The sequence below is a fragment of the Cynocephalus volans genome, chromosome 8 (genome assembly GCF_027409185.1).
Source record: "Cynocephalus volans isolate mCynVol1 chromosome 8, mCynVol1.pri, whole genome shotgun sequence".
In the NCBI taxonomy this organism is placed as follows: Eukaryota; Metazoa; Chordata; class Mammalia; order Dermoptera; family Cynocephalidae; genus Cynocephalus; species Cynocephalus volans.
In genome coordinates, this window is record NC_084467.1 from 31,699,514 (window position 1) to 31,727,193 (window position 27,680).

The following is a 27,680-nucleotide window of genomic DNA, read 5'->3' on the forward strand; positions in this document are numbered from 1 at the left end:
CCGGTGCACTCACTGGCTGAGTACCGGTCACGAAAAAGACAAAAAAAAAAAAAAAAAATTAAATCCTGCTACTGGGGTCATTTCCTGTAGTATATTAGGAACATAATTTAGGGACTGGGCCAGTTGCTGATGAGGGTAAGAGATACATTCTCTCATTTCCTCTCTACAGATTCCCGATGGGAAAGGGCCACTGAGGTGACTGTGGCTCGGCAAAGGCAGCTAGAAGAATCTGTAAGCCATCTGGCCTGCTTCCAGGCTGCAGAATCCCAGCTCCGGCCCTGGCTGATGGAGAAGGAACTCATGATGGGAGTGCTGGGGCCCCTCTCTATTGACCCCAACATGTTGAATGCACAAAAGCAACAGGTCCAGGTGAGCAATATAGCTAATGTTTTAAAGCAAGGAAACTAGAGTCACATATCCTGGGTTTGAGTGCTGTTCCCAGCAAGTAGATTTCACATGACCCTGGACAAGTCATTTAACCTCTCAAGTCTTGGTTTTTTCAGTTTAAATGAGATTTTTGTAAGGTATTTATCAAGGTGTATGTCAAATAGTAAATAATAGTCACTAATTCTATTATTGTCATCATTAACAGAGGTAATAAGATGAGTGGATGAGAGAATGAGAAACTTTCTAAACTGCTTTGGCCTGGTAGCCTGGTCCTTGAAGTTTTCTGATTCATTTATTTTTTTTTTTAGCAGCTGGCCAGTATCGGAATTATAGAATCATTTTATTTTTAATTCCCAGTAATAGTGATCTTCATTACTCAGTGTAATATGTCTTCATTAGTTAATATAATATATGCTGGCTTCATTTAAAGATTTTCTGCTGATCAAACTTCACAAAAATTGACTTAAGTGCCTAACATCATAGAAATTTGGTTAGTCAAAATTATGTCGTTTCCAATGAAATCCTGCCCAGAACCTTTTCCTTGCCTCACATCCTCCGCAAACCTGTTCCATTTCTTCCCACCTTCCACCAAGTTCCCTAAGTTAAGACCTAACAGTAATTTTTGAGAGAATACTTTCTTTCAGTCCATGCATTTAAGTAATTATTGAGTCCTATTTGGTCTAGTTACAAATAGTTTTCTAATCCAGTGGTTCTCAAACATTTTGGTCTAAAAACTCTTTTATTCTCCTAAAAACTATTGAGGATCCCAAAGAGTTTGTATTTATCTATTGATATCAATTGATATTTATTGTATTAAAACACTGAGGAATTTTAAAAATATGTATATATTAATTAACTTTAAAATAAGAATCATAAAACCATTATGTTAACATAGTAACATATTTTTTATGAAAAAATATTTTCTAAAACAAAAAATTTGATGAGTGGCATTGTTTTATATCTTTGCAAATCTCTTTAATGTTTGGTAAATTTAATATTCTCATATCTGCTTCTGCATTCAATCTGTTGTGATAGTAGATGTCATGTAGCCTCTGGAAAACTCCACTGAACATTTGTGAAAGAATAAGAATTTGAAAAGGCAAATAACATCTTAGTTATTATGAAAATAGTTTTGATCTCTGTGCCTTTACTAACCTGAGGCCCTATTGAAGTAACATTCCACCAGCTTTACTCTTTGCTCTGCTTGGAAAACTCATTCTTTATTGTCACATCTGCGGGGCCTTTCCTGATTTCTCTTTTCTACCTTTTGTCATCCTCAACAGAATCAATCCCTTTTACTCCATGCTTTCACAGTTTCATGTTCTATGTTCACATCAGTCTTTTATCATTTTTACCTTTATTACATTTTATTATAGTTTGTTGTTCACATATCTGTTATTTCCTTAGGTCATTCGTATTTTTATACAGTGTAAATGCTGATTACTTTTCATAAATTATCTCATTTAGTCCTTATATCAGCCAAGATAAGTTCCTCACTATCCTCGTTTTATAGATGAGGATGCTGAGGTTTGGAGAACTTTAAAAAACTTGGCTAAGATTATACAGCTAGTGAGTGATGGAGCCAGGATTTGAATGCAGGCAGTCTGACTCCAGACTGCCCATAATCGTAACTTTGATGAGTAGCAGGAGATAGAAAATAGATAAAAAAAAGCATGTTTCTTACTTTAAAGAAGCTCTTTATCTAATTGTGATGTATTGTAATGTACAGATTATATATGTGCTGTTAGATTTCTGAGAAAGAAGCTAAGGAAAACAGAGGCACTGACGGTTGAAATGACTATGCAGCCAGTAATATAGCTGGCTCCGGGATCCAATGTTCCCAACTCCTAGTTCAGAGGCTTGGGTGTTGCATGGCAAAGCTGATGAATGCCAATCCAGAGAACAAACTTCCTAGCCTAAGCCAACCTTAATAACTGATGTCGAAACAGAACAGGACAAATAAGGAAAAGAAATAAAATATATACTATCAACGATCCTTTCAAAATAAGTTTTTATTGAACAATTGTTAGGTGATACTGCATTGACCTAGTAGCCTGGTCCTTGAAATTTTCCGACTTATTTATTTATTTTTGGCAGCTGGCCAGTATGGGGATCTGAACCTGTGACCTGTAGTGTTATAAGGCTGAGCTCTAATCAATTGAGCTACACAGCCAGCCCCCTGGTTTATTTTCAAAAGGGGTTGGCACCATTTATTACAATCCAAAATCAGTTTTTTATTTTGATGCCGCTTTTAGATCTATTTTTTCTATTTAAACGCCTTTGTGTCATTTCTGTTTCAGTTTATGCTGAAGGAATTTGAAACACGCAGGCAACAGCATGAGCAGCTGAATGAAGCAGCTCAGGGCATCCTAACAGGCCCTGGTGATATCTCTCCATCCACCAGTCAAGTACAGAAAGAACTCCAGAGCATCAATCAGAAGTGGGTTGAACTGACTGACAAACTCAATTCCCGTTCCAGCCAAATTGACCAAGCTATTGTCAAAAGCACCCAGTACCAGGAACTACTCCAGGATTTATCAGAGAAAGTGAAGGCAGTTGGACAGAGATTGAGTGGCCAGTCGGCCATCAGCACCCAACCTGAGGCTGTAAAGCAGCAATTGGAGGAAACTAGTGAGATTCGATCTGACTTAGAGCAATTAGACCACGAGATTAAGGAGGCTCAGACACTGTGTGATGAACTCTCAGTGCTCATTGGTGAGCAGTACCTCAAGGATGAGCTCAAGAAGCGTTTGGAGACAGTTGCCCTGCCTCTCCAAGGTTTAGAAGACCTTGCAGGTGAGTTGGGGAGAGGAACACACTTCTGCCATTATTAGCGGCAAGCAGAAAGGAGTCCCAAGAATCTAGCATGACCCTTAAGTATCTTTTGGACTCAGAATAGTGTTAATTTATCCCCTCTTCCAGCTATAGTGAGAACTGCTATGGTTATTACACACTGATCACTAACAGTATGTGAAGATTTACATAGCATAGCCCTAGAGATAAGAGGACTAATATAAATTCAGCCAGCAAGTAGAGATTTAGCCCTATAGGTGTACTAACAGGTGGAGTTACATACACACTTTCACTGATACTTATTTTCTTTATATCATGCATACACACACACACACACACACACACACACACACACACACATATGCAAAGTTAAAACATGTTCTGGACTTCTTATGATGACCTTTTACAAGAAAAATTATGTCATTAATTCATTGCCTCCTCTGGAAATGTTTATGACTTTCACTTTTTACTGGCTAAGAAATAAAAATTTACTTCTGTTACTCAGACCACCTTTTGAGGTTAATATGAGGATTGAGTAAGATATAGTATGTGAAGGAGCCCAGTTATGTACCTCTTTTATGGTAGGTCTTCAGTTAATGTCAGTTTCCTTCCCCTAAGATTAGACCATATACTCTCAGCAAACATTTTAAATGCCATGTTCAGGCTTGATTGATTTCAATTTCATTTTCTCATTTCAGCTGATCGCATGAACAGACTCCAGGCAGCCCTTGCCAGCACCCAGCAGTACCAGCAAATGTTTGATGAGCTGAAGACCTGGTTGGATGACAAACAAAGCCAGCAAGCAAAAAACTGCCCAATTTCTGCAAAATTGGAGCGGCTACAGTCTCAGCTACAGGAGAATGAAGAGTTTCAAAAGAGCCTTAATCAACACAGTGGTTCCTATGAGGTGATTGTGGCCGAAGGGGAATCTCTGCTTCTTTCTGTACCTCCTGGAGAAGAGAAAAGGACTTTACAAAACCAGTTGGTTGAGCTCAAAAGCCATTGGGAAGAGCTTAGTAAAAAAACCGCAGATAGACAATCTATGCTCAAGGACTGTATGCAGAAAGCTCAGAAGTATCAGTGGCACATGGAAGACCTTGTGCCATGGATAGAAGATTGTAAGGCCAAGATGTCTGAGTTACAGGTCACTCTGGATCCAGTGCAGCTAGAGTCCAGTCTCCTGAGATCAAAGGCTATGCTGAGTGACGTAGAGAAGCGCCGCTCCCTGCTGGAAATACTGAATAGTGCTGCTGACATTTTGATCAATTCTTCTGAAACTGATGAAGATGATATCCGGGATGAGAAGGCTGGGATCAACCAGAACATGGATGCCATTACAGAAGAGCTACAGGCCAAAACAGGGTTGCTCGAGGAAATGACTCAAAGGCTCAAGGAGTTCCAGGAAAGCTTTAAGAATATTGAAAAGAAGATTGAAGGAGCTAAACACCAGCTTGAGATCTTTGATGCTCTGGGCTCTCAAGCCTGTAGCAACAAGAACCTGGAGAAGCTAAGAGCTCAACAGGAAGCACTGCAGGCTCTGGAGCCTCAGGTAGACTATCTGAGGAACTTCACGCAGGGGCTGGTAGAAGATGCCCCAGATGGATCTGATGCTTCCCAGCTTCTACATCAAGCTGAAGTCACCCAGCAAGAGTTCCTAGAAGTGAAGCAAAGAGTAAACAGTGGCTGCATGACGATGGAAAACAAACTGGAGGGGATTGGCCAGTTTCACTGCCGAGTCCGAGAGATGTTTTCTCAATTGGCGGACCTGGACGATGAACTAGATGGTATGGGTGCTATCGGCAGAGACACTGATAGCCTCCAGTCCCAAATTGAGGATGTACGGCTATTCCTTAACAAAATCCAAGTACTTAAGTTAGACATAAAGGCCTCTGAAGCAGAGTGCCGACAAATGCTGGAAGAAGAGGGAACTCTGGACTTGTTAGGTCTCAAGAGAGAGCTAGAAGCCCTGAACAAACAGTGTGGCAAACTGACAGAAAGGGGTAAAGCTCGGCAGGAACAGCTAGAGCTGACACTGGACCGTGTAGAGGACTTCTATAGGAAATTGAAAGAACTCAGTGATGCAACCACAGCGGCAGAGGAGGGAGAGGCGCTCCAGTGGGTAGTGGGGACCGAAGTTGATGTCATCAACCAACAACTAGCAGATTTTAAGGTAAGTCTTGACCTTGATTTTTAATCTTTTTCTGTCTAATGTGTATTTCTTCACTTGTAACTTAGAAACCGATTGAGTATACATTTTAACTTCTGTCTCTGGATTCATTCTCACTTCCGTCACCATCAAAGCACACTGTTTGGAGACTAAACAGTCTCTTGGACTTTCTGAGCAAACTGGTTTTAAGATTTTTTTATTGTAGCTTATTTTAGTTTTTATAACCAATTAAGGATATAGAAAGAAATATTCAAACATTATCTCTTACTCTGTGAATCTCCTTCTGTGATTTCTTGAGATTTCAAATTAACCAACCGATTTTATAACAGCAGTGAATGTGTCTTTGGGTCCCTGTGTTTCAAACTGAGGTATGAGAAGCCGTAAGATAAACATGGACTCATCTTCCTAAAGTGTTGATTTTACACAGATTTCAGGGGGGAAATTATTGATGTACTGTTGATACATTAGCGAATAAAATATAAAATTCTCATGGATTATTAAGATAAAACATGACACTTCAAAGAAATTTCCCACTTATAGCAAGCAGCTTAAGAATACACTCCAGACTCCTCAAGAGTTTAAATTCTTTGCCTATAAGAAAGTTTGAGAAGTACTACTTTAACTGCAAAAATCTTTTAATTATCTGCCTGAGTAAGAATTTTCAGTCTTGAGATTTCATGAGTCTAAATTTAAACACCAGGGGATGACTAGACAACTTGTCCCGAAAGTGTGGATTTCCTGGGTGAGGAGCTTGTCTGTTGGGTCCTGGCTTGTCTGTGCGAGCCTTTTGCCCCAATGGTTTCCTTTGTTGTAAATACGTAAAGGTGTCTCATTCTGCCACTGTGTCCTCCTTTCACTTTATTTTCATCGTTAATGTTAATTATTCCCATTTAGACAATTAATACTCCTGCCATAGCGTAAATTCGTTTTTTCCCTGCACATCAGAATTCTTTCTCTTAAAAGCATGGATGAAGAGGTGATATTGACACCAGGTCAGAGCCACACAGTCCCTAGAAAGGTCATACCTTTGTAGACAAGATTCTAGTACAGAAAGGTGGCTGTTTCAGAAGGGCCCCTCTAGGAGCTTAGGGGACATTCAGCATTAAAGTGGGACATTGGCAGAAAGCCCCCTGACCATGTTTGGAGATATTACAATTTGGAGCAACAGAAGTCATTGTATTTGGATGTCTTGAGGCACTTAGATAAGGAAAAGGTAGGTAGAGAAGATTCAAACCCATGAGCCAATGTGTGTTCTTAGGAAGTCCCACATCCTATTCCTGTGGCAGTGTGGCCTCCCATTTTAGCTTGCGTGTTTTTCTTTCCTCTTCTGTTGTAAGCTTTTTGAAAGCAGAGACTCTCTTCTACGAGTATGCTTCAGTTATCCAATTTACTTGGATCCAGTTTTCTTAAAATTAACTGTCTAATCAACTAAATGAATTTCTTAGAAAACTGAAGCTTGTCCCTTTAGGCTCCGAAATATTTTTATCTAAGCAGATTCTGGTTCACGTAGGAATTATTTTAAATTTTATTTGCTTTATTTTTTTTATTTTATTTTTTTTAAAAGTTACTGATAAGGGGATTCTAACCCTTGACTTGGTGTTGTCAGCACCACACTCTGCCAAGTGAGCCACAGGCCAGCCCTTATTTGCCTCATTTTCTAAACATTGTATTGCACTAAGTTTTTCTTAGTGAGTGCAAGTTAACATTTTAAAAATTGTACTGTTCTCTACTATGGTGATGTTCTCAATGATATTAGAGACATTTGGGGCTGCTTTTTATTAAATGTTCCTAAATTACTATGCAGTTTGAGTTCTGTATCAAAGTTCTTGTTTAGGGCCTCTACATTGTACTGGTAGGATTGGCTGTGTATATGTGTTATAGGAGGGAGGTAACTTCTGTTTTGTTCCCCACTACTATGATATCAGGTATTATTTCTTACTGCTATCACTTTTCACTGCTGTCACTGGGTCTGCCTTTAGCAGTCTACCCTTCCCTTCTAATTGTCGGTGAGCTAGAAAATGAAGTAAACAAGCCTGTTAAAATTACATTAAATATGAGCTGGAATATAAGAAATGAGTCAACAGGTAGACATAATTAGTGTTTGGATTTGAGGACAAGTCATCTTTTCCTTTTCATTTAATTCTTGGTTTCTACAGACATTCTGAATTTTGATGTTGCTGGAAGATTTCAAGAACTTACTGGGCATTACTATATTCGTATCCTAGTATGTTGCCTGGTAGTGCTCAGAGTTTAGTAGCTGCTTAGTAACTTGCTATAGCCAACTTGTCTCATTGATTACTAAGAAGAACCCTCCCACTATGAGTATTATGGATGAGAAGGCTGGGACCAGACACTGATCATCTGGGCACCTGCAGAGTATTTGGATCTGCAGGGGACTAGTGTTGACGAGACAAGCTGGAAGGAGAGTGGGAAAAGGGAGGAGGGGGGTATAGTGCCTTGTGTGTGACCCATCTTAGGTTACTGTAAAATGATCAGTATCTCTCCTCAAGATGGGGATGCAGATCAGAAGTCCTGTTCCAGTGCTCTACCTTATAGGGAAGTCAGAAACTTTGGAAAGAGTTTTTGCTTCCTCCCAAGCAAGATCTTTGGTCAGGAGAGGAGGAACACACTCCTGGCTAAACTCATGCTGAGCTCATGGGAAGTGAAAACAATGAAGCGGGGAAGACTGTGTGTCAGTCAGTTCCATGGTCCCCTAGAGGCTGCATGAAGAGAAGGTCTTTTTGGATCCATTCTGAGGACTGAGACATTTTCATGGTTTGAGTGTTGCGTTCCTGGGTAAATGTGCTGTAGTCCAGCAATAACTTAATCTTCCCTTATACCAGCTAGATTCACAAAGTGTGACTCTGCTTTCAGATTCAAATTATTTTTAATAAGGAACAAACAAAGGATGAAGATAAATATTAAAAACACCATTTGCTTTAAGTTTTCAGCTCTTTTCTTTTTTTAATGGGATCATACTCTCAGCACAGAATCTACGTAAGAGAAAAGGTTATGAATCTGTGAGACAGAAATGCAGACCCTGCTTTGACCTCACTAGCTCCATGGGGGATAATTGGAATAGACAGATGAGTCAGGTCTGTGGAGAACCCCCAGGCTTGCTTGGGACTGTGCAGTAGTGCTAATAAATCCAAGGAGCTACAGCTAGTTGGTGCGAAAAATTATTTCCTCCTTAAATGAATGTGGAAAACTATAAGTCATTATTCCCAGGAAAGGCTTTCCCTCAATTGCTTCAAAATAATTGATAGAATCTGGTCAGCCAGTGAGGACTTATCAGGTGGGAATGGGAGAGAGTTCTTGCCTACTTTAACTAGGCAAAGACCCCAATCTTCTTGAGTTAGGGCCTTTACTGGGTTCAGCTCTCTGTTGGAAGCAGAAAGGAAGCCATTCCAGAAATCACTGAGTGTATTTAGCATGTTTTCAGAAAACTGGAGGAAACAACATTGGCTAGTCTCTTCAGGAAATTCCGTTTTCCTGAACAAGAGAGTCTCTGATTATTGAGGAAAAGGAATTGTGTGCCTAACAGGAGACTAACAAGAAAGGAGGGACCTTTATGTCACTGAAACTTGAGCCAAAGAATTCTCCCAGGGTGACCTTCCTGGGAAGGGTAGAAAAAAGAAATTTGTTAAGTTCGATGATAACAAGAGGCTTTCCTCATTTTGAAATTCTCTATGTAGATTTTACTTGTGAAGAATTGAGATGATTCTGAGTCTTAAACCAACCCCTCCCTTGCACACTGTTCCCTTGCAAGAACCATGCAGACCTCTTAGTCAGAAAGCATGGGGCTGGCCGGTTAGACCTGTACTGGCCTCCCACGTCCTCCCTCCTCCCCCCACCCCCTAGAAAAATGTGTGATGGTTTTGGCATCATGCTGGTGAGCAGTATCAAGAAACCTGGATGCGCCTCCATTCACTGTGTGTTTCCTAGGTATTTACATTTACTGGGTATTCAGGCCAGGCTTCAGACTTGGCATTCTACCTCTCAGTGACAAGAAAGAACAATGGGAAAAACGGAAACTTCTTCAGGGTCTGTGGGTTTCTCACAGTGGTTCACTTCACCTAATGGTGCATTTGAAGCATCCAAGCCAGTCATTATTTTCTTTTCTTGTCTTTGAAGCTGGGCTGCTGGGATGTAGATGTGGCAGCAGGTTTCCCTAGAACTGTTCTCACTCCTGATTCAGGTTGAGCTGTGCCCAGGATCAGGGACTCAATACCTTTTTAGCATCTGTGTGGGAGACCTATATACTCTACTGTGAAACCAGAACAAGTTCTGTAAACCACTTCTTTTGATTTTTTTGCCTCATGGAAAGCAAGCTTAGGTGTCCCCATGAGCACATGTGAAAGCCTCGGAAGACAGGGCCCAGCATGGAGATGAAAGACAGCCAATCTGCACAGATACTTACTCCTTCCTTTCAGATGATTACAAAGACAGTATCAGCCCATCTACATTTTTGCAAATTAGTACACCTACCTGAGAATGAGTCACTAGAGGATAAAACAAATGAGGTCAGCCTTATCTACCTGCCCTTGGAAAGAGGGGAACTCAAACAATATGAACTGTCTGTCACCTGGAGGTTTAGGTGTCCCCAGCTTTATAGCAGCCAAGATAAGATGAGTAGGTGCCCTCTACATGCCCCACCCCAGCTCCCACCTTGTGTTGACCCTAGGCCTGTCTTGGCTTTTTTCTTTCTTCCTTAAACAAGGCTACTCCAATAGGAACTAGGGTCCAAGGAAGTAAAGATAATACCCTAGAACAGGATTTCTCAACTTCAGCACTATTGACATTTAGGGCTGGATAATTGTTTGTTGCAGGGGGAACTGTCCTGTTCATTGTAGGATGTTTACTAGCATCTCTGACCTTTAACTACTAGATGTAGTAGTAACAACCAAAAATGTCTCTAGATATTGTCAAAAGTCCCCTGGAAGGTAGAATCACCCTCAGTTAAGAATCACTGCCCTAGAAGAAAATTGCCACCAACAGGTGAGAAATTTAGGAGTCAGTTGGAATAGGTACTAATTGATTAAGTCAAATATTTGTGACAAAAGCCTTCTAATAATCTGATTATGACTGTATATAGCAGGAACAACCGCCTCTAACTCATCTTTCCTTCAGGCCAGACCCTAGATTCTTTATTTTTGCTAGTGCTAATCTGTGTCTGGCTTAAAATCTCCTAGTCAGTTGCCCTGGCATCTGGAATTTGCGTACAGTTGTTGATGCAGGTGTTTGGTTGATGATGCATTTCTAAAGAGAGGAGGAAGAACTTCCTTTGTGGAAATACTTCAGGGATCTTTCTTGTTCTGTGTCTTTAAGAGGCGACTACAGCCTGTCAGTTGTCCTCCACAGCCAACGGAGAGTTTGGCTACTGATATTTATAACCTTTATGTGACTACTCCCACCTCCACACCCCTCCCCTGAAAATTCCAGTGCTCTGTAATAAACCTCTCCACCCCCACCACAGCAACTGGATGGGGAGAAGGTGAAGGAGTCTTTAAGGCCTGTGAGTTTGCTTCATGTTGAACCTTTTCCAGCTCCATTTTAAAGTATCGCCAGTTAGTATTTTAAATATCAGCATCACAAGCAAAATTCCAAACTTGCAGCCGTTACATCATCTTAAAGGAGACTCACGCTTCAGTGAAGGTGGTAAAATCAAATGGAAAGTTGTCAAGAAAGCATTGACAGATTTCACAAAAATCTTTCTGGGAATTCTGATAGCAAGGGGATATTTTAAAGTAGTAAATAAATATATCCTCTACCAAAGAAAGGGACTGAGCAGTTTGAGTTTACTGAAATTCTTCACATATAGTATCAGCATATAACATTTACAACTAAGATTCGTCATATGGTTTTGTACAAGGAAGAAGAATCTGTTTCTAGAAAAACTAGGATGTACCCTATGCAGAACTTATATTTATTGTTGAGTATTTGACTAATGAACATGGTTGACATAAGCACAGACTTGCAGAATAGGATTGTTTTTCATTGTGTCTAGAAATGAATGGTAAATGTTCTCAGCCTTAGCCTGATCCCAGAGCTTCAGGAAAGTATCCTGGGCACTTTCAGGTTAGCAGGCTAGCGCATGAGCTATAAGCAGTGAGCCTCCAGGAAGTATGATGAGTTGCTTTGAAGGGCCCTTTATGGTTAGAGTGCATTGGTTTACCAGGAATAAAGTGAGCCCCACATGGAGACGTATCAGGTCGCTGCACCAAAGCATAACTGCACCAAAGGGCTATCTCCTGCCGAATGGATTATTCCCAAGTCTCAGCTGTCCCAGATGGAAAAACCTCACTGTGGGGAAAATGTGCTCCCTCCCACCTTGCTACCACCAAGTGCTTTTCAAATATGAGTCTCTGGTACTGGCTGTGGAAGATTAATGGGATACACTTATTCCCTAGGCCTTCACAAGCTATTTTTCTCCCACCAGTAATGTTATGTGAATTGTGGATCTTTCAGAACTTTGGGCCACCCATGAGAATGAGTGTTATGTGGTGATGGTCCATGGATCCCTTTGTGGGGATTAAAAGGAAGGGGGCTCCACATTCCTTTCAATCCATCCTTACTGAGCTCTTGCTCTGTGCCAGTGCTTGTGGTGGGTGCTGTGGTCTCAGACAGTCTGTAGTTAATAATGTAGTCTGAGAAACAGACACAAAGAATTGCAGTGGTGTAATGGTGCATTGGTAAATGCAGTAAGAGAGAGCGGAGTCTAAATGATCTCTAATCCAAAAAACCTCTCTGTAAATTGACATTTAAAATCCCAGTTTGCAGATTAAAAAAACCTGAGACTTGAAAAGTTTAAAATAACTTGTTCAAGCTACAGCAATTATTAGAGTTGGGTTGGAAAGGTCTGTCTGGTACCAAAGCTCATGCTACGCCAGTGGTTCTCAACCAGGGACAGTTTTACCCTTTGGGAGACTTCGGCAATGTCCAGAGACGTTTTTATTGTCACAACTGGGGAGGCTGCTACTGGCATCTACTGGGTGCTGCTAAACATCTTACAATATGTAGGACAGTCTCTTACAATGAAAGAATTATTCAGCACACTCCTAGAAAGATAGGAGATTTGATTTTTGTCGTCTTCAGATTCCATGACAAGTAAGAAGAACTAATGAAATAGTTCCACTGCCTGGGGAAGCTTCTGTGGTTTTCCTTCCCTTTTAAAAATATTAGTTAAGAAATACTGTTACTTCTGAGAGTGACCTACAGATCTATTGGATAAAGTCAGGATCTTGGTGAACTAATTTGAGTCAGTGGCTAAAGAATTCTCTCCATGCTTGACCAGTCCACACCCCACCCTGCCACAAGGCTCCTGATGTGGAAATCAATCAGCTGTGTATCTCAAGCTGCTTCCTGAAGGGTGTGTTATGGAATGGCATCAGCCCCTGCACCAGCTGGGAGTTCTGATCTCAGTGTGATTTTATCAGACTGTCTCTTTTAAGCCTTGCTGTTTGGAACAAAGGACCCTCTGTTAGGAATGCAGAGAGCCAGTGTGATTGGACAGCCAGTGTGTACGCACATGGTTCCCACAGAAAAAATGGATATAAATTATACTGTAGCCTTCTAAAACCTGGGCCTCCAAGGTGGATTTCCTGAGCTTCTGTCTGTATTCACCTTTCTTTCTATGAGCGCTATGCTTCCCCTAAATCAGTGCAGGAGCCATCTGATCTGATTAAATGGTGGCATCCTTTAGACTGCTCTATTTCTGTGACTCCAGTCTTGGAAACTACATATTTGATCCCCACTATCTTTCTGGTCTTATTTCCTATATAGATTTTTCACTCCATCCACTCACCCTGAACACTCCGTATACATTTTACGTGTTTGATTTCTACCCATACCTGGAGGCATAGCTAAAGTCTCATCTCTTTACATAGCTTTCCTGATCTCCCCAGTTCACTACTTCTCCTGATCTCCTAAATCACTTAATATGTGTAACTCATTTAACCCTTATCACATACTGCCTAATTTTGGAATTTTCTGATTATATGCATTTGTCCCATCTCTCATCTCAATCCATTTTCAGGTCTCTTAGAGTAATTAGCGTATTGGTATATACTTAGTTGGAGATTAATGAATATTCAATTGAATGAATGTTCCTCATTTCTCATAAGCCATGTGAGTTCTAGGATTCAAAATGCTGTTTACCCTGCAAGATTTGAGATATCCTTGTGTGTCCTGAAGAAATTTCTAATCTTAGCCTGGTTTTCTCACCTCTCCAATCTTCCCTTTGGGCTCCCTTCTTTCTCTACTAGTTTGTATATGTTAAGGGAACACAACCTCATTTCAGTATTAGCCTAAACAAAGCAATACTAAGAAAGAAATTTGCTACTTCATATACACTTGAAGAAAGCCATGATCAGCTGCCATGAAAAAAAAGAAAAAGAAAAAGAGAGAAAGACAGATTCTGAAATACTGTACTGTTTTGTAGTTACCCATCACTTTAGAGTCATTGTCATTTGCTCAATTAGTTAACAGTTAACAAGAGTCTTCAAACTTTATTCACCAGGATGTAGTGAAAAAAAATTGAATATACGTTCAAGTCAGAAATAAGCAGCTTTAAAAAAAAAAAAAAAGAAATACTCAGCTTTGAATCCTGGCTCTTTCATTTACTAGCTGAATGACCTCGGGGGAAATTACTTAACCTTTCTCTATCCTACTTACTTCAACTATAAGATGTGAACAGTGGTAAATCATACCTTTAGGGTTTTTATAAGAATCAAATTAAGTGATATAGATAAGAGCACCAGGCTTATATTAGATGCTCAATATATGATAGCCTTCCTGAGCAGTTTTTGTGGGGAACAAGTACACAAGGCTTGTTTTTAACCCTAGAGTAGCAATATATAGGCAGGTTTAGGCCATGACTCCTTAACACATCTTTAAATATTTTTCATGTATACATATATACATGTTTATTTATTTATTCATTGATTTATTCATTTATGCATTTCTGCCAGAATTCCACAGCCAGTGAGTTTTTGCGAGACCATTTTGGCCTTGGCTTATGTGTTCTACAAATCAATATTATTTTCAAATCATTAACCAGAGTGAACCAAAAGAATTACCAGCTTAGTGACTTCTCCAGCCATTGTTAACCATCAGATCAGCTTTAATGATCTCAAGGTCCTTGGCCTAATTAACTTTTATCATAGACCATGTTATCTTCCTCTGTTGGCATAAAACGGCCAGCACCAAGTCAGCATCTTTAGGAGAGACACCTCTTAATATTAATCTTTAATTAAAACATTGAGTTGTGAGGGGAAAAATACCAGCTTAGTTTCAGAGAGAAGCAAGCAGCTTAAAAACACAGATAAAATTCATCTCTCTGCCAATCTTATACTGGATTGGGATGTTTTACAGAAGGCCTTTAATTCTTTACAGTTTCAGCAAATATGTGTTTCTAATATTTGGTTGAATGTATACATGAGTCAAGGGAAGAAGATAAGAATTCAGAGAAATTGAACTTACCTTAGGTTTTCTCCAGCTTGAATTCATGGTATCCATTCAAGCGAACTATTTGATATCTCTGTTATCTGCAATTCATTCCCAAAGGATGAGGTCTGATTTTGGTCTAATTGTTTAAACTCAAACCTAAATTGTTTGTTTGTGATCAATGATAATAATTGCTTTAGTAACTCAGGCAGGACTGGACTCAACCAAAAAAGAAAGAATTGCTTTAGAAACAAAATGAAAGAGATTTCAGAAATCTCTTCTCTCAGTATCTACCTCCTTTTCTAATATGTGAGAGGGGAGCAAGACTCCTTGGAGATTCAACCTAGAGACCTGTTTAATGGAAATAGCCAAGCAACTTTGCGATGGTCATGCCACCCTGGAACTGGGAAGACTACTCTGTTAGTCCCAGGGGAAAGCCCACATCGTCACTTTCTCAGGATATCCTGCCCTGAACTTCCAGACCATGTCCGGACCCTTTGACCCATGCTCTCATAGCACTGTTAGTTTTTCTTTCAAAATAACTTATGCAACTAAATTTGAAAGAATGTCTGTCTCCCCTACTAGAATGTACGCTCCTGGCTAGTGGGTTAGCTCAGATGGTTAAAGCTCTGCCCTATAACACTAAGGTTGCAGGTTTGGATTCCCTTACCAACCAGCCAAAAGAAGAAAAAAAAAAAAAACTTCCATAAAATGTAGGCTTCTGGGCCGGCCCGTGGCTCACTCGGGAGAGTGTGGTGCTGATAACACCGAGGCCATGGATTCGGATCCTGTATAGGGATGGCCAGTTAGCTCACTTGGGAGAGCGTGGTGCTGACAACACCAAGTCTAGGGTTAAGATCCCCTCACCGGTCATCTTAAAAAAAAAAAATGTAGGCTCCTGACCACATCTTGCCCATCACTTTCTCTCTCTTAGTGCCTGGCATAGTTTAGGGCACATAGACGATCCCAATAAATATTTGTTGAACAAATGAGAAGAAGAAAATCAAGGATACAACTTTGTGAAATTACTTGCTTCAAGAGGATAGGAAGAGGAGCCCAAGGAGACAAAGAAGGACTGGCTAGAAAGGTAGCATCAGGATAGTAGAGTGTCATGGAAGGCAAAACAGCAGAGGCTCAAGAAGGGAGGACCAATACTTACTTTTTCACCACTGCTTATCCTTAACCCCCTATAATCTGGTCCAGCACACATCCCTGTGCTGAAACTGTTCTCTTAGAAATATTTGTTGACTTCCTAGTTGCCAAGTCTAATGGCCTTGTCTAACTCACTGTCCTTCTCATCCATTATACAGCTTTCAACATCATATCTTCTTTCTTAAAATCCTCCTTTCTTTACTTTCTTGATGCTATACTCTCCTCATTCTCTTCTCTGGCTGTTCTGCTTTCCTTCTTGGTTTGTCTTCCTACCTCCTTAATATGTGGTTCCTGAAATTCTGTCATCTGTCCTTTTTCTCCCTCTGTACTCAACCCGTGAGGTGGCCAGCTCCTCACCCTTCTTTGGGGGAAGGCTTCCCAATATGTATCTCTACCTCAAACTTGAATCTCTTATGGGAGGGGCCCTTCTAGACACCTCCACATGGGTAGTTTGAGTATTGCACATTCAGAATGCTCTGAAATGAATGAATTCAAGTATTTTCTTTCTCCTTGCTCTTGTTTTACAATACTACTATGCATTTGGTAACCCAAGAGTAATATTATAGAATTATCTTTAATTTATTTTTCCATCTATTCTCTACCTTTTATCTAATCAATTATGTAGTACAGATATTCTTCCTCTACAATTTCTTTCACAGCCTCTTTCCTCATTTTCACTAGCTGTATTATTTTGGACAATGAGATAATATGAGATAAATAAAATAAATGGCAGTTAAATGAGCACCCAGTCCAAAATTCTTAGTATCAATAACTAAATCTTGATGTAGTGCAGATTAAGCATACCTAATCCAAAAATCTGAAAGCAGAATGCTCCAAAATTGGAAATTTTTTGAACACTGGCATAATGCTACAAGTAGAAAATTCCACACGTGACCTCATGTTATGGGTCATGTGTTTTATGCACAAAATTATTTAAAATATTGTATAAAATTAACTTCAGGCTGTATGTAAAAGGTGTATAAATGAATTTCATGTTTATACTTGGGTCCCATCCCCAAGATATCTCATTATGTATATGCAAAATTCAAAACTCTGAAATCTGAAACATTTCTGGTGCCAAGCATTTCAGATAAAGGATACTCAACCTGTAATGGTTTTGTGAATAAAGCATAAATTCTTTGGCTTGACCTTCTAGTGCCTTGGTGAACTGACCTTGGGCTACTTATCATTCTGACCTTTCATTTTTTTTCATTCACCCTGTACTTAAGCCACACAGAATTAGAATTTGCTTCTTTAGGGTCCCATACTTTCCTGCCTCTAGCTCTTCACTTAGAAATAAATACCTGTGTCACCATCTCTGTATACTGAAATCCTGATGAGTAAATGTGATTCCCTCCATAAAGCCTTTTTTGGTTCCCCCTACCTCCCACCTTTGTGTCAGGTCTTTTCTAACTTAGAAAGCCCTCTGCTTTTGTCATTATTGTCTTGGCCATTCGTCTAAAAGATGGATTAATAACTGTCTTTTGGAAAGTCTACAAGCTGGAAAGGGCTTACGGGTGTCATTAGAGTTCCTCTAGTGGGTGTGGAAAGTTTTCTCATTGGTTTGAGAATATATGAGAGCTCAAATAGCATCAAAGTCCTTAGAATCCCATTAGCTCTACATCTGTGCTGTGTTGCTTTATGAGCTACTCTGTAGCCATCTTTATAGTAATAAAAGCACAAAAGGATGGTAACGACTGATGCCTAACAGGTACAGACTAATACTGTGGAGTTTCCACTTGCCACTAAATAATGCTTGTAAAGTTTAGAGAGCCTAAGATGAAAGGCATTTTGTAGATTTAGAATGAACAAGATCCATCCAGTCCTTCTTCTACTTAGAATCCAAGAGAAAGAGCACCCATTAAGGTGGATGAAAAGGCATTATAGAATCTAAGGAAGTATCAGTCAGGGGTCTCCAGATTGTCCTAGAGGGCTGGCAGTTTAGATCTGGAACAGACAAAGGCGAAGTGCCAGGTCCAAAACTTGGAAAGGGAGCTGTGTTAGGGTGTGAGAAGACTCCACCCAGCTGTCTTTAATTAGGAAGACAGCAGGAAAGAGCTGGAAGGGCCAGGATTTTTCTTTCTTCTAAGTTCACTGAAGGAAAATCTGACACCAAATTCTGTTGTTTGGAATTTCAAAATGAGCAGAGAATTCTTTGAACTGTGTAATCAACTAACTGGAACCTAATTTGAAATTTGGCTTCAGTGCATATATTTGTGGTTGCAGGGGTGAGGGAAGTCATCCAAAGAGGTTTCTGGAGCTCCCTGTATTTCTCTTTTAAAAAGTTTACACACAGCATGTGAAATGAACACATGCTTTTTGTTGTTGTTATAGCTATCAGGGCAACAGAGGCTGAAAGCTGTATCAGGTATTTATTTCAGTCACTGAGATGGCTGTTGGCAGAGTTCCACATACCAAAACTAAGGAGAAACTCATGAACAGATAAAAAACAAGACATGGAGGAAAGAGACTTTGTGCTTCCTCTCTCTATTTCTTCCTAAATACATACCAAAGATTTTTAAAAAAGGGCGGGGGGGAACAAAGTACTCAAAAAACATTCTTTGGCCTTGTGTGGTTTTGGGGGGGGGAGGAGTAGGTGGGGGGATGGAGATTCAGTGACTATATGTAATCTTTTTTATAGGCTGTGTTTAAACTTTTGGGGGTTTCTCTTTAATATTTTCCTAACACCTTAATTACAGTGTGACTAAAGCTGATAAGTAATTTGAATCTGAATTTCATAATTGCTGGAATGCTCCATTTATTTATTTATGTGGAGCATTGATGAGAGTGGTAAGAATAAGGTAGAAAGGTCTGGGGAGGAATTAATTTTTAAAAAGCTGAATTGATTAGCACCTGACTTGGTGAGGAAACAGGAAAGGAATTTTTGGCCATGAAGTTTGTGATTCCACATCAAGATCATTCTTTATAATAGAATAACTACCACCCTTAGTCCAGAGCCAGAATTCCTCGGATTCTTCCAAGAGGGGCCCTGGCATGCTAGACAGTCTGTTATGATATCTGAACACTTAAGTGAATGTATTTGGCCAGGGAAATTTTCTAGTGAAATTGATCTTGCCTCCCCTGGGTTTTTCCAGTTGTGATGAATAATTAAAAGAAAATTAAAACTCAGATTCCCTGAACTGTTAAGTATCAGATCTACAAGCTGATCAATCCTTACGATTACAGCATGTCAGAATTAAAAGACCTTAAAACTCATCCTGAACACACTATAGAGGATTTGTAAATCTGTTTCCCTAAATCTGTCAAGTGATTGCTGGAATTTCTAACCATTGGTTTTTGTTTTTTGTTTTGTTTTTGGCGGCTGGCCAGTATGCAGAACCAAACCCTTGACCTTGGTGTTACAGGGCTGCGCTCTAACCAGATTGCTTGAATTTCTGCTCAAACACCTCCAAGGTTAGGAAAGTTACTACTTTAGGGGACACCCTATTCTTTGAATTGCTGAGAAAGTTCTTTGTTGGTTTGAAATCCGCCCTTGGATCTTAATGTGCCAGCTTAAGGAGACATCCGAAACAAGTTTCATTCCTCCCACGTCCCAGTCCTTCAGGTATTTCACACTGATCAAATCTGGAACATTCTCTAGGTCAAGCATTCTTGGTTCTTTCTACAATTTGTTCCTCATAGAACAGGGTTTCTGGTGTCTTGCAGTATAGGACCAGGGGGACACAGCATTCTGGAGCAGCTCCTTTAAAAGTTTTAGAACTGGGCCGGCCCGTGGCTCACTCGGGAGAGTGCGGTGCTGATAACACCAGGGCCCCGGGTTCGGATCCCATATAGGGATGGCCGGTTAGCTCATTGGGTGAGCATGGTGCTGACAACACCAAGTCAAGGGTTAAGATCCCCTTACCGGTCATCTTTTAAAAAACAAATAGTTTTAGAACTAAAGAATATTAAAACTAGAAAGGCTGTCAAGACACAATCTAATCTGTCACCCCTCATCCTCTTTCATTTTACAGATGGGGAGAGAGTCTTTTGTTGTGAGTACGTAGAATTGATCAGCAGCCTCTTCTGAAGTGAGAAATGAAGTGTAAAACACTTTGCCAAGGAACAGTCTTTAGTTTAATTCTGATCACAGCCCTCAGCTCACACCTCATTTTTGCCAAGGACCTCTCTGGCTCCCTAAATAAGCCAAAGACTCAGCTCAGAATTTCACCGTGAGATCTCCATCCACCAATTATTGGCTTCACTCACTCGTTGTGTAAAGAATAGAAATAACTTTTCTGTAAGTTTTACCATCTATATTGACCACATGGTTCTACAGGGATTCAGAAATTTTAATAGACTCTCTTTTTTTCTTTTAAAAAATCAGAGAATGACCATCAATCACAAAGGGAGCGGAGTATTGCACCCCTTCAGAGTTGCATCTGCCTCTGGTGGACAGTTTCCTGGGTTGCCCTTTGTATTTTCTTTGGCAGTCGTCAGGTGACTAGATAGCTTTTCTAAAAGCCAGAAGGCTGTGGACAGGATTGTGGGCTTCTTTTCTCTGGTATTTTGTTTTGAGTCTTGAAATACAGACCCATGCTTTTCATCTGGCCCCAAGAAGGGTCAGGTTTCCTTTGGTGTATACAGCTATAAGGGAGCCCAGGTGTTTGGGCGTGGGGCGCTGCTGCCAGTATCTCCACCGCCCCCTCCACTCCATTTTCCTCAGGTCCTGACAGCACCCAGGTCTGTGGGTGGAGAAATCCTGGTGGGAGCATGGACCAAGACCTGATGAATTTGAGAAAGTTGGGTAGAGGAGGTATAGTGTGCATAGGGTTTATCCAGTAACTTGGGCTCTGAATGTGACCGAGTTCCTTGGGACACCAGGGAAGTGCCGGATTTAAGGCTGGCGTGTTCTTCAGTCCGGGAAGGGGCGCGCTAAAGGTGACATTGGAGGGACTAGGGACAGCCTTTGGCGGCAGAGCTGGAACCGAGGGTGATGCAGACAGCACACCCAGCCGACGCGACCCTACGGGCAGATGGGCCCCCGAGTGGCCCTTGCCAGGAGCGACTGGCTGGGAATAGACGGGCGCCCCTTGCGGGTTCATTCGCCCTTGGGCTGGGCTGGGAGCCCGGCGGGTTGGAGCACGGCGGGGGTGGAGGTGGGCGGGGCTTTCCTTTGTCAGGGGATTTGCGCGGCGCGGCCGGGACTCGCGCTGGTGCAGCTCCCCTCCTCTCGCGCTCTTTGGGGCGGGGCTTCCCCTCCGGCCCTGGGGCGCGGTGGGCGTGGGCTTCGGGAGCCGAGCGGATGGCGCCCTGGGTCCCTGGCTCGGAAGCCCGCAGAAGCCCCTCCTTCGGCGCCTCGGCCTCCAATCCTCTCCGCCGCCCCCTCCGTCTCCCGGGGGTCGCTCATTTTCCCGGCCCCGCCCGGGCCCCGCCCCCGCCCCTTGGCCCTCCGCGTAGCGCGCTCCCCGGCTTCCAGGGGGGAAGCCCGGGCGGGGCCGCGAGACGCGGCGGCGGCGCGAGGAAGGGGGAGGAGAGGCGCCCGCCAGCCAAGCACTTCCAGCGAGCGGGCCGCGCGGCGAGACGGAGGAGGGCTCGCCCCCCGCCCGGCCGGAGCGGAGCCTTTTGTTCCCAGCCAGAAGTTTGCATGCCGGGACCGTGACAGCTGCGGGCGGGGAGGACGGCGGGGCCGCTGGGCCGGCGGCGCGGCGGAGAATAGAGGCGGCTGCTTGTCATGCAGCCCACGGCGCGGCGGCTGCGGGCCGGGGACTGGCGGCGGCGGGGGAGGCGGCGCCCACAGCACACGGGACTCAGCTGCCGGAGGGGCGAACTAACTTCCTGAGCGCGGGACCTGAGGCCGACGCGGCCGGGAGCCACCTGCCAGCCTCCGGTGAGGCGACCCTGGCCCTCGGGGCGGGCGGCATGGCGCGGGGGAGCGGGCCGTGCTGAGCGAGCCCCTCCGACAGACCCTCGGCCACTGCTGCAGCCTGCACACCTTCCAAAAGGCCCGGTGCGCAGCTCCACTCGCCTTGTTTTGCTGCCACGGCTCAGGGTTGGCCTGGGAGCCACAACAATGCCATGATGTTTTGGAGACAGGAAGCCCCAAGCTGGCCCCGAATGAAGGACTTCCTGTGTTTAAAGTTGCAGGAATATCCGCCGACCAGCCCAGTTCAAATGCAAACTCCCCAACTAGGGAGGGCGAATGGCTAATTCAGACCAGCTGGACTCTCCAGGGCTGGAACTGAGGATAAAATGAAAGGAATTCTTAGGAGCTTGGGCCATACTTGAAGACTAGAGAGGCTGGTGCCATTGTTATTAAAGGACACTATCGGTGTAAACTCGCTGCTTCCAACTGCTTCAGTGAGAAGTGAGTGGAACTAGATATTGAATACGACTGGTTAATATCAGATGATTATTGCTGACTGAACTCGAAAGAGCAGTGCTCTTTTAAAAAAATAAAACCAGAAGCCATACTAGGAATTATTTTGTTTATTGATTAAATTATACCATTTATCCGTCTGCAACTATGAGGCTGCTAGCCTGTGAGGGAAAAGCCGTTTGTCTTAGCGCTTCTTCCAGAACGGTTTCACAGTGGGACTTCCAGGACTTTCTGGAGGGCAGATACAATTGGTGGTTTGGGGTTTGAACATGTAAAAGGATTTATAACTTACGTAGAATGTTTTTGGGGGGAACCTGTGAAAAAACTTTTGAAAGATTGATGGTTCGTCTTAATTGAAAAAGTATGGGTAAGCCACTCAGCAGACCAGACTGCTTAAGGCGGAACCCCACCTGCCTGGGGAAAGGAGAGGAAGAAGATGGCTATATAGAGGATTGTTATGTTCCACAGCGGTCTATATATGATACAATGAGGATAAATGAACAAATTGACCAGGGGTCGAAGCTTAACCAGACTTCAAAAAGCACCATGGAAAAGATGGAAGGAAGTACTATATCCAGTAATGGTACTTTAGGAGCAGCATCTAATGTTTTTGAATCTAGAGCCCCAGAAGGCAAAAAGCTGGACGAGAGAATAATATTTGATGCACTAAAGCTAAGCAGTGATGTGCAGAAGTCAGCACCTGTGCCACCCAGAAGGCGGCCAAATGCAGAACGCAAAGACAATGTTAACAGAAGATCATGGAAGTCTTTCATGCCACCCAACTTCCCAGAATTTGCAGAAAGGATGGAAGCTTCTCTTAGTGAGGTTTCAGAAGCTGGTGCCTCAAATCCTTCCTTGCAAGAGAAGAAGGAATCCAGTTCTGCATTAACAGAAAGTTCTGGTAATTTGGACCACAGGGAACCTCAGTCAGAGTCAGTAACTCTGGAACACGTGTCCAAATCCATAGGTATTCCAGAAGTGCAGGATGTGAAAAACTTAAGTGGAGACTGCCAGGACTTCAGATTTCAGCAGCACATTGAGAGCTCTCCCCATGAATTCCATCCTCTAGAATCTGAAGCTGCAACAGCAAGTGGTAACACAGATGTAAGGCAGGAACACAGATTCTCAAGTGCAACCTGGCCCAGGGCCATGAGAAGTTCAGCTAAGGGAGGCTTTGGCCAGGAGCAGCACCCCCTTGGGGACACAGCCTGCACTGTGGAAATACCACCTCTCTCCCCTTGCCTGAGTGAGGAACTGTTGGATCCAGAATTGCATCTTCTCATAACCCCTACTCTGAGAGAGAAAACAGAGTCTGAACTAAAGTTTGAGGAGGATGAGCGATGGATTATGATGGAGGCTGCGGAGGAGTGGGAGGAAGAGAAATTGTTGCAGAGAAGAAAGACTTTTCTAATGGCAGATGAGAAGAACAGCCTGACAGATATTTTTGAGGAAAGAGAACAAGCAAATAGAGTAGCGGTGGAGGAGGATGGAGCCGACTGCTTAGATGCTGTCTTGGGGACTTTTGACCACCTAGCTCTTGGTCAAATTTGTTGCTCTGATGACCTACACAGAGCTAGGGACCAGTTTGCTTCTGTTCCTAAGGATACACCTCTGGATTGCAGTATTCTTACAGGTGAGGTTACTGTAGGTGAGGTGAAAAACAGAACTGCTCAGGGGCTAGTGGGTTTTGTTTCAGATTTAGAATGTACTGTTGGTTCTGTTGATGCAGAACAGCTGTCTGACACAGATTCCGTGCAGATGTTTCTTGAACTTGAAAAGGAGTGTTTGTGTGAAGAAGTAACTCCTCTAGTTGAGCTGCAGAATCAAGCCTCTTCTGAAAGGCGGGCCCCATCCCAGGATGCAGAAAATTCACTTGTAATTAGTTGTTTTCCAGGGGCTGCCTTAGAAAAGGAACAGCATATAGGCCTTTTAAATGTAAAAGTAAAGGACTATGATACTGGGTTGGATTGTGAAAATTTTAATGCCCTGGATTCTTCTCAGGTGCCTAATGCTATGGAATTTATTGCCCCCTCTGATATCATGAGGGACACTCCCACTTTCAGCAAGGAGGAGTATGAAAAAGTGCCTTTTAGCTCCACGACTGCAGGAGAATTTAAGTCTGGACACCCAGCGGATCTGGAGTCACTGGGAAAGCTGGACCCAGGAGGATTGCCAAACTCTGTTCACAGGGCTTCTCATGAAGAAAATTTATCAGGTGTTATTGCTTCTGAGCTGGCCAAAGAAAATGGCAATTTGTCCCAGGTAGACTGCAGTCAAACTGAGGGGAATGTTGAGGAGTGTATTGAGAGACTCCCCTTCAGTTTTGCTTTTAACTGTGAACGAGCAGATGTTACCACAGGACTTGAAGTAGAAGTATTATCATATGATTCAGATTTACTAACAGATGAGACTCATTTGGAAAGTGAGAAAGGAGTTGTTAATCAAGAAAATAACAGTTTGACGTCCTTAGGAAGTATGAATCCTTGTGAATTGTCCATGGAGAAAGTTTGTGATGAGGATGGTAAGGCAAAAGAGCTGGATTATCAAGCCACGCTTTTGGAGTATCAAGCCCCAGCACATTTTCATAGAGACTTCCCAGAGCAGGTCTTTCAGGATCTCCAGAGGACGTCCCCAGAGTCAGGGATTCTGAGTCTGCACCTGCTGGTTGGAGAACTGAGACATAGTAGAGACAGAGTGGAAACTGTGAATGATACGAAGCCTAAGCTGAATGTAGCATCATCAGGAGAGACAGAAATGAAAGATTCAAATTCATTCCTAAATATCTTTCTAGAGAAACAAGTTACCAAGGATAGTAATGCTGAACTAGTTTTAGAGGAAAGGATACCCATCCTACAGAGGCCTGCCCCAACTGCTGTAGTTCCCAGTGTAGAAGATGCCCTAGATGCTGCAGTGTCTACCCCAGAGGACGATGCCTCAGTTGCTGCAGCGCCTGCCCCAGAGGAGGATGCCTCAGTTGCTGCAGCGCCTGCCCCAGAGGAGGATGTCCCAGCTGCTGCAGCGCCTGCCCCAGAGGAGGATGTCCCAGCTGCTGCAGCGCCTGCCCCAGAGGAGGATGTCCCAGCTGCTGCAGCGCCTGCCCCAGAGGAGGATGTCCCAGCTGCTGCAGCGCCTGCCCCAGAGGAGGATGTCCCAAGTGCTGCAGTGCCTGCCTCAGAGGGAACTGCTGTAGCTGCTTCCATGGTGCCCCTCCCAGAGGAGGACAGCTCAGTTGCTTCAGTGACTATCATAGAGGTGCATGTCAAAGCTGCTTCAGTAGTCATTTTAAAGGAGGATGTCACAGCTGCTCCAGTATCAGCTCCAGAGGGGGCTGCTGCCCCAGCTGTTGCAGTGTTCATTCCTGAGGGAACTGCTCCAGTTGCTTCAGTGTCCTCTCCAGAAGGAACTGCTCCACCTGTTGCAGCGGCTGTCACTAAAGAGGATGTACCAGCTGTTGCAGGGTCCTCTCCAGAGGGGACTGTTCCAGCTGCTGCAGTGCCCATCACAGAGGAGAATGACACCCCAGCTGTTGCAGTGTATTCTCCAGAGGAACCTGATAATCCAGCTATTAGAATGTCTGTCCCAGAGGGGTCTTCCACTCCAGCTGCCGCGGTGCCCACCCCGCAGGAGCCTGCCTCCCCAGCTGCTGCAGTGCCTGCCCCACAGGAGCCTGCTGCCCCAGCTGCTGCAGTGCCCACCCCACAGGGGCCTACTGCCCCAGCAGCTGCAATGCCCACCCCAGAGGAGCCTGCCAACCCAGCTGCTGCTGTGCCCACCCCAGAGCAGCCTGTGGACCCAGTTGCTGCAGTGCCAGCTCTGGAGGAAGTTTTCCCCACTATATCCTTCCTGGGAGATACTGCCCACACTGATTCAGTGCCTATCTCAGAAGAAGGAACTCCTCTTCTAGAGGAGTCTTCCCCCACTGGAATGTGGATCAAAGAGGACCTTGATTCCACAGCATTTGGAATAAAAGAGGTGACCAACACAGTGCTACATGGGAAAGTACTTCTGGCTGTAACTGGTGGATTAAATTCAAATGAGGTAATTGTTGCTCATTTTGATACTGGGAAGAATCTAGAGAGTAAAGTGAGATTTGCACTTTCTCTGTTCTGGTTATGAGAAATTGGGCCCTCTGGGCTTAAAGTTTCTGGTCTTTCTATTGAATTTGTGGGAAAAACATCTTAATTTTGTCCGGTGAAAAACTTTATAATTCATGTTTCTTTTTTTATTGGTCTTGATAAGCTAAGACCAAGGAAAACAGGGATATAAACAGTTGTTAGTTTACCTTTTAGAAGATTACTAGCAGGAAAGGTTGATTCTGTTTTTGAAATAAGCAAGCATGTTCTTTCCTAAATCAAGGGACTGCTTATACTATTTATTTGTTTACTTACTTTATTTATGGCCCCCCCCCCCCCCCACCTGAGAGACAGCCCATTGACTGGTGTTGTCAACAGTTCAGTGGAGGCCAGAGTGTGAGCTTTGGAGTGAAACCTGGGGTACTTCTTAACCATTCTGGGAAAAGTAGTTAGATATCCTGAGTCTCTAGTTTCCTCATATGTTGTGGCAGAACTCTGCAAGGATGAAATGAGATAACAGGTTTAAATCTCCAAGCTTATAAGATTTCAATCACTGGCCTTGTCTTCCTTTTTCCCTTCAAATAGATATGTTGGTTAGTTGAAAGCATTCACCAGCAGGTTGGGTAAAAGCAATATAAAGGTGCATAACACCTTTTTTTTTTTTTTTAAAAGATGACCAGTAAAGGGATTTTAACCCTTGACTTGGTCTCAGCACCATGCTCAGCCAGTGAGCTAATCAGCCATCCCTATATGGGATCCGAACCCGGGGCCTTGGTGTTATCAGCACCACACTCTCCCGAGTGAGCCACGGGCCGGCCCCATAACAGCTTTTTAATGCAAATATGTATTTCTTAAAGCCAGAACTAGGTATAATCATGTTTATTAAAAATAAAGTATAGGTATTTTAGTCATCTTGTCAAACAGCTTTTATGGCCTTAAGCAAGTCACATTGCTTTCCCAGACCACTTGTTTCTTAATCTATAAAATAAGAGAATTGGACTAAATGTCCTCCTGGCTCTCTCTTAGCTGTGAGATTTTTAATTCTTAGAGAACAGAATGTGTTAGGAAACAGCTGGGAACCATGCTCCATATCCTTGAGCCCTCCTAGTCAAAGGAATTTGAGAGCAGCAACTTTCTACAGTTAACTACCCAGGTGTCAGTTGGTCAGCCATAAGGAGCGAAGGAGTTAGAGGTTTAATCTAATACAGTCAGGGAGAAATAAGAGAGCAGGTTGTTTTGATTTTACTCCATCCCCAGGACCCAAGACAGTGCCGCCTTAATAGTAGGCTTTCACTATTGAATGAGTGGTTGAGTGAATATCAATTACCTGGAATATCTATGGACT

At 42.9% G+C, this 27,680-nt stretch overlaps 1 protein-coding gene across 4 annotated transcripts in view; it reads left to right on the forward strand.

Annotated features, from left to right (window-relative positions):
* The window catches only part of MACF1 (microtubule actin crosslinking factor 1), a 226,051-nt gene that overhangs the window by 138,236 nt on the left and 60,135 nt on the right, over positions 1–27,680 (forward strand). For 2 of the 4 annotated variants that reach the window (XM_063103578.1, XM_063103581.1), the window contains exon 1: positions 21,389–26,300. In XM_063103578.1, the coding sequence (XP_062959648.1) occupies positions 22,626–26,300 (3,675 nt within the window). In that variant the 5' untranslated portion in view covers positions 21,389–22,625. Of the gene's footprint in view, positions 1–169; positions 370–2,687; positions 3,184–3,878; positions 5,351–21,388; positions 26,301–27,680 lie in introns of those variants that run through there. The other 2 variants (XM_063103580.1, XM_063103579.1) reach the window with 2 other exon arrangements.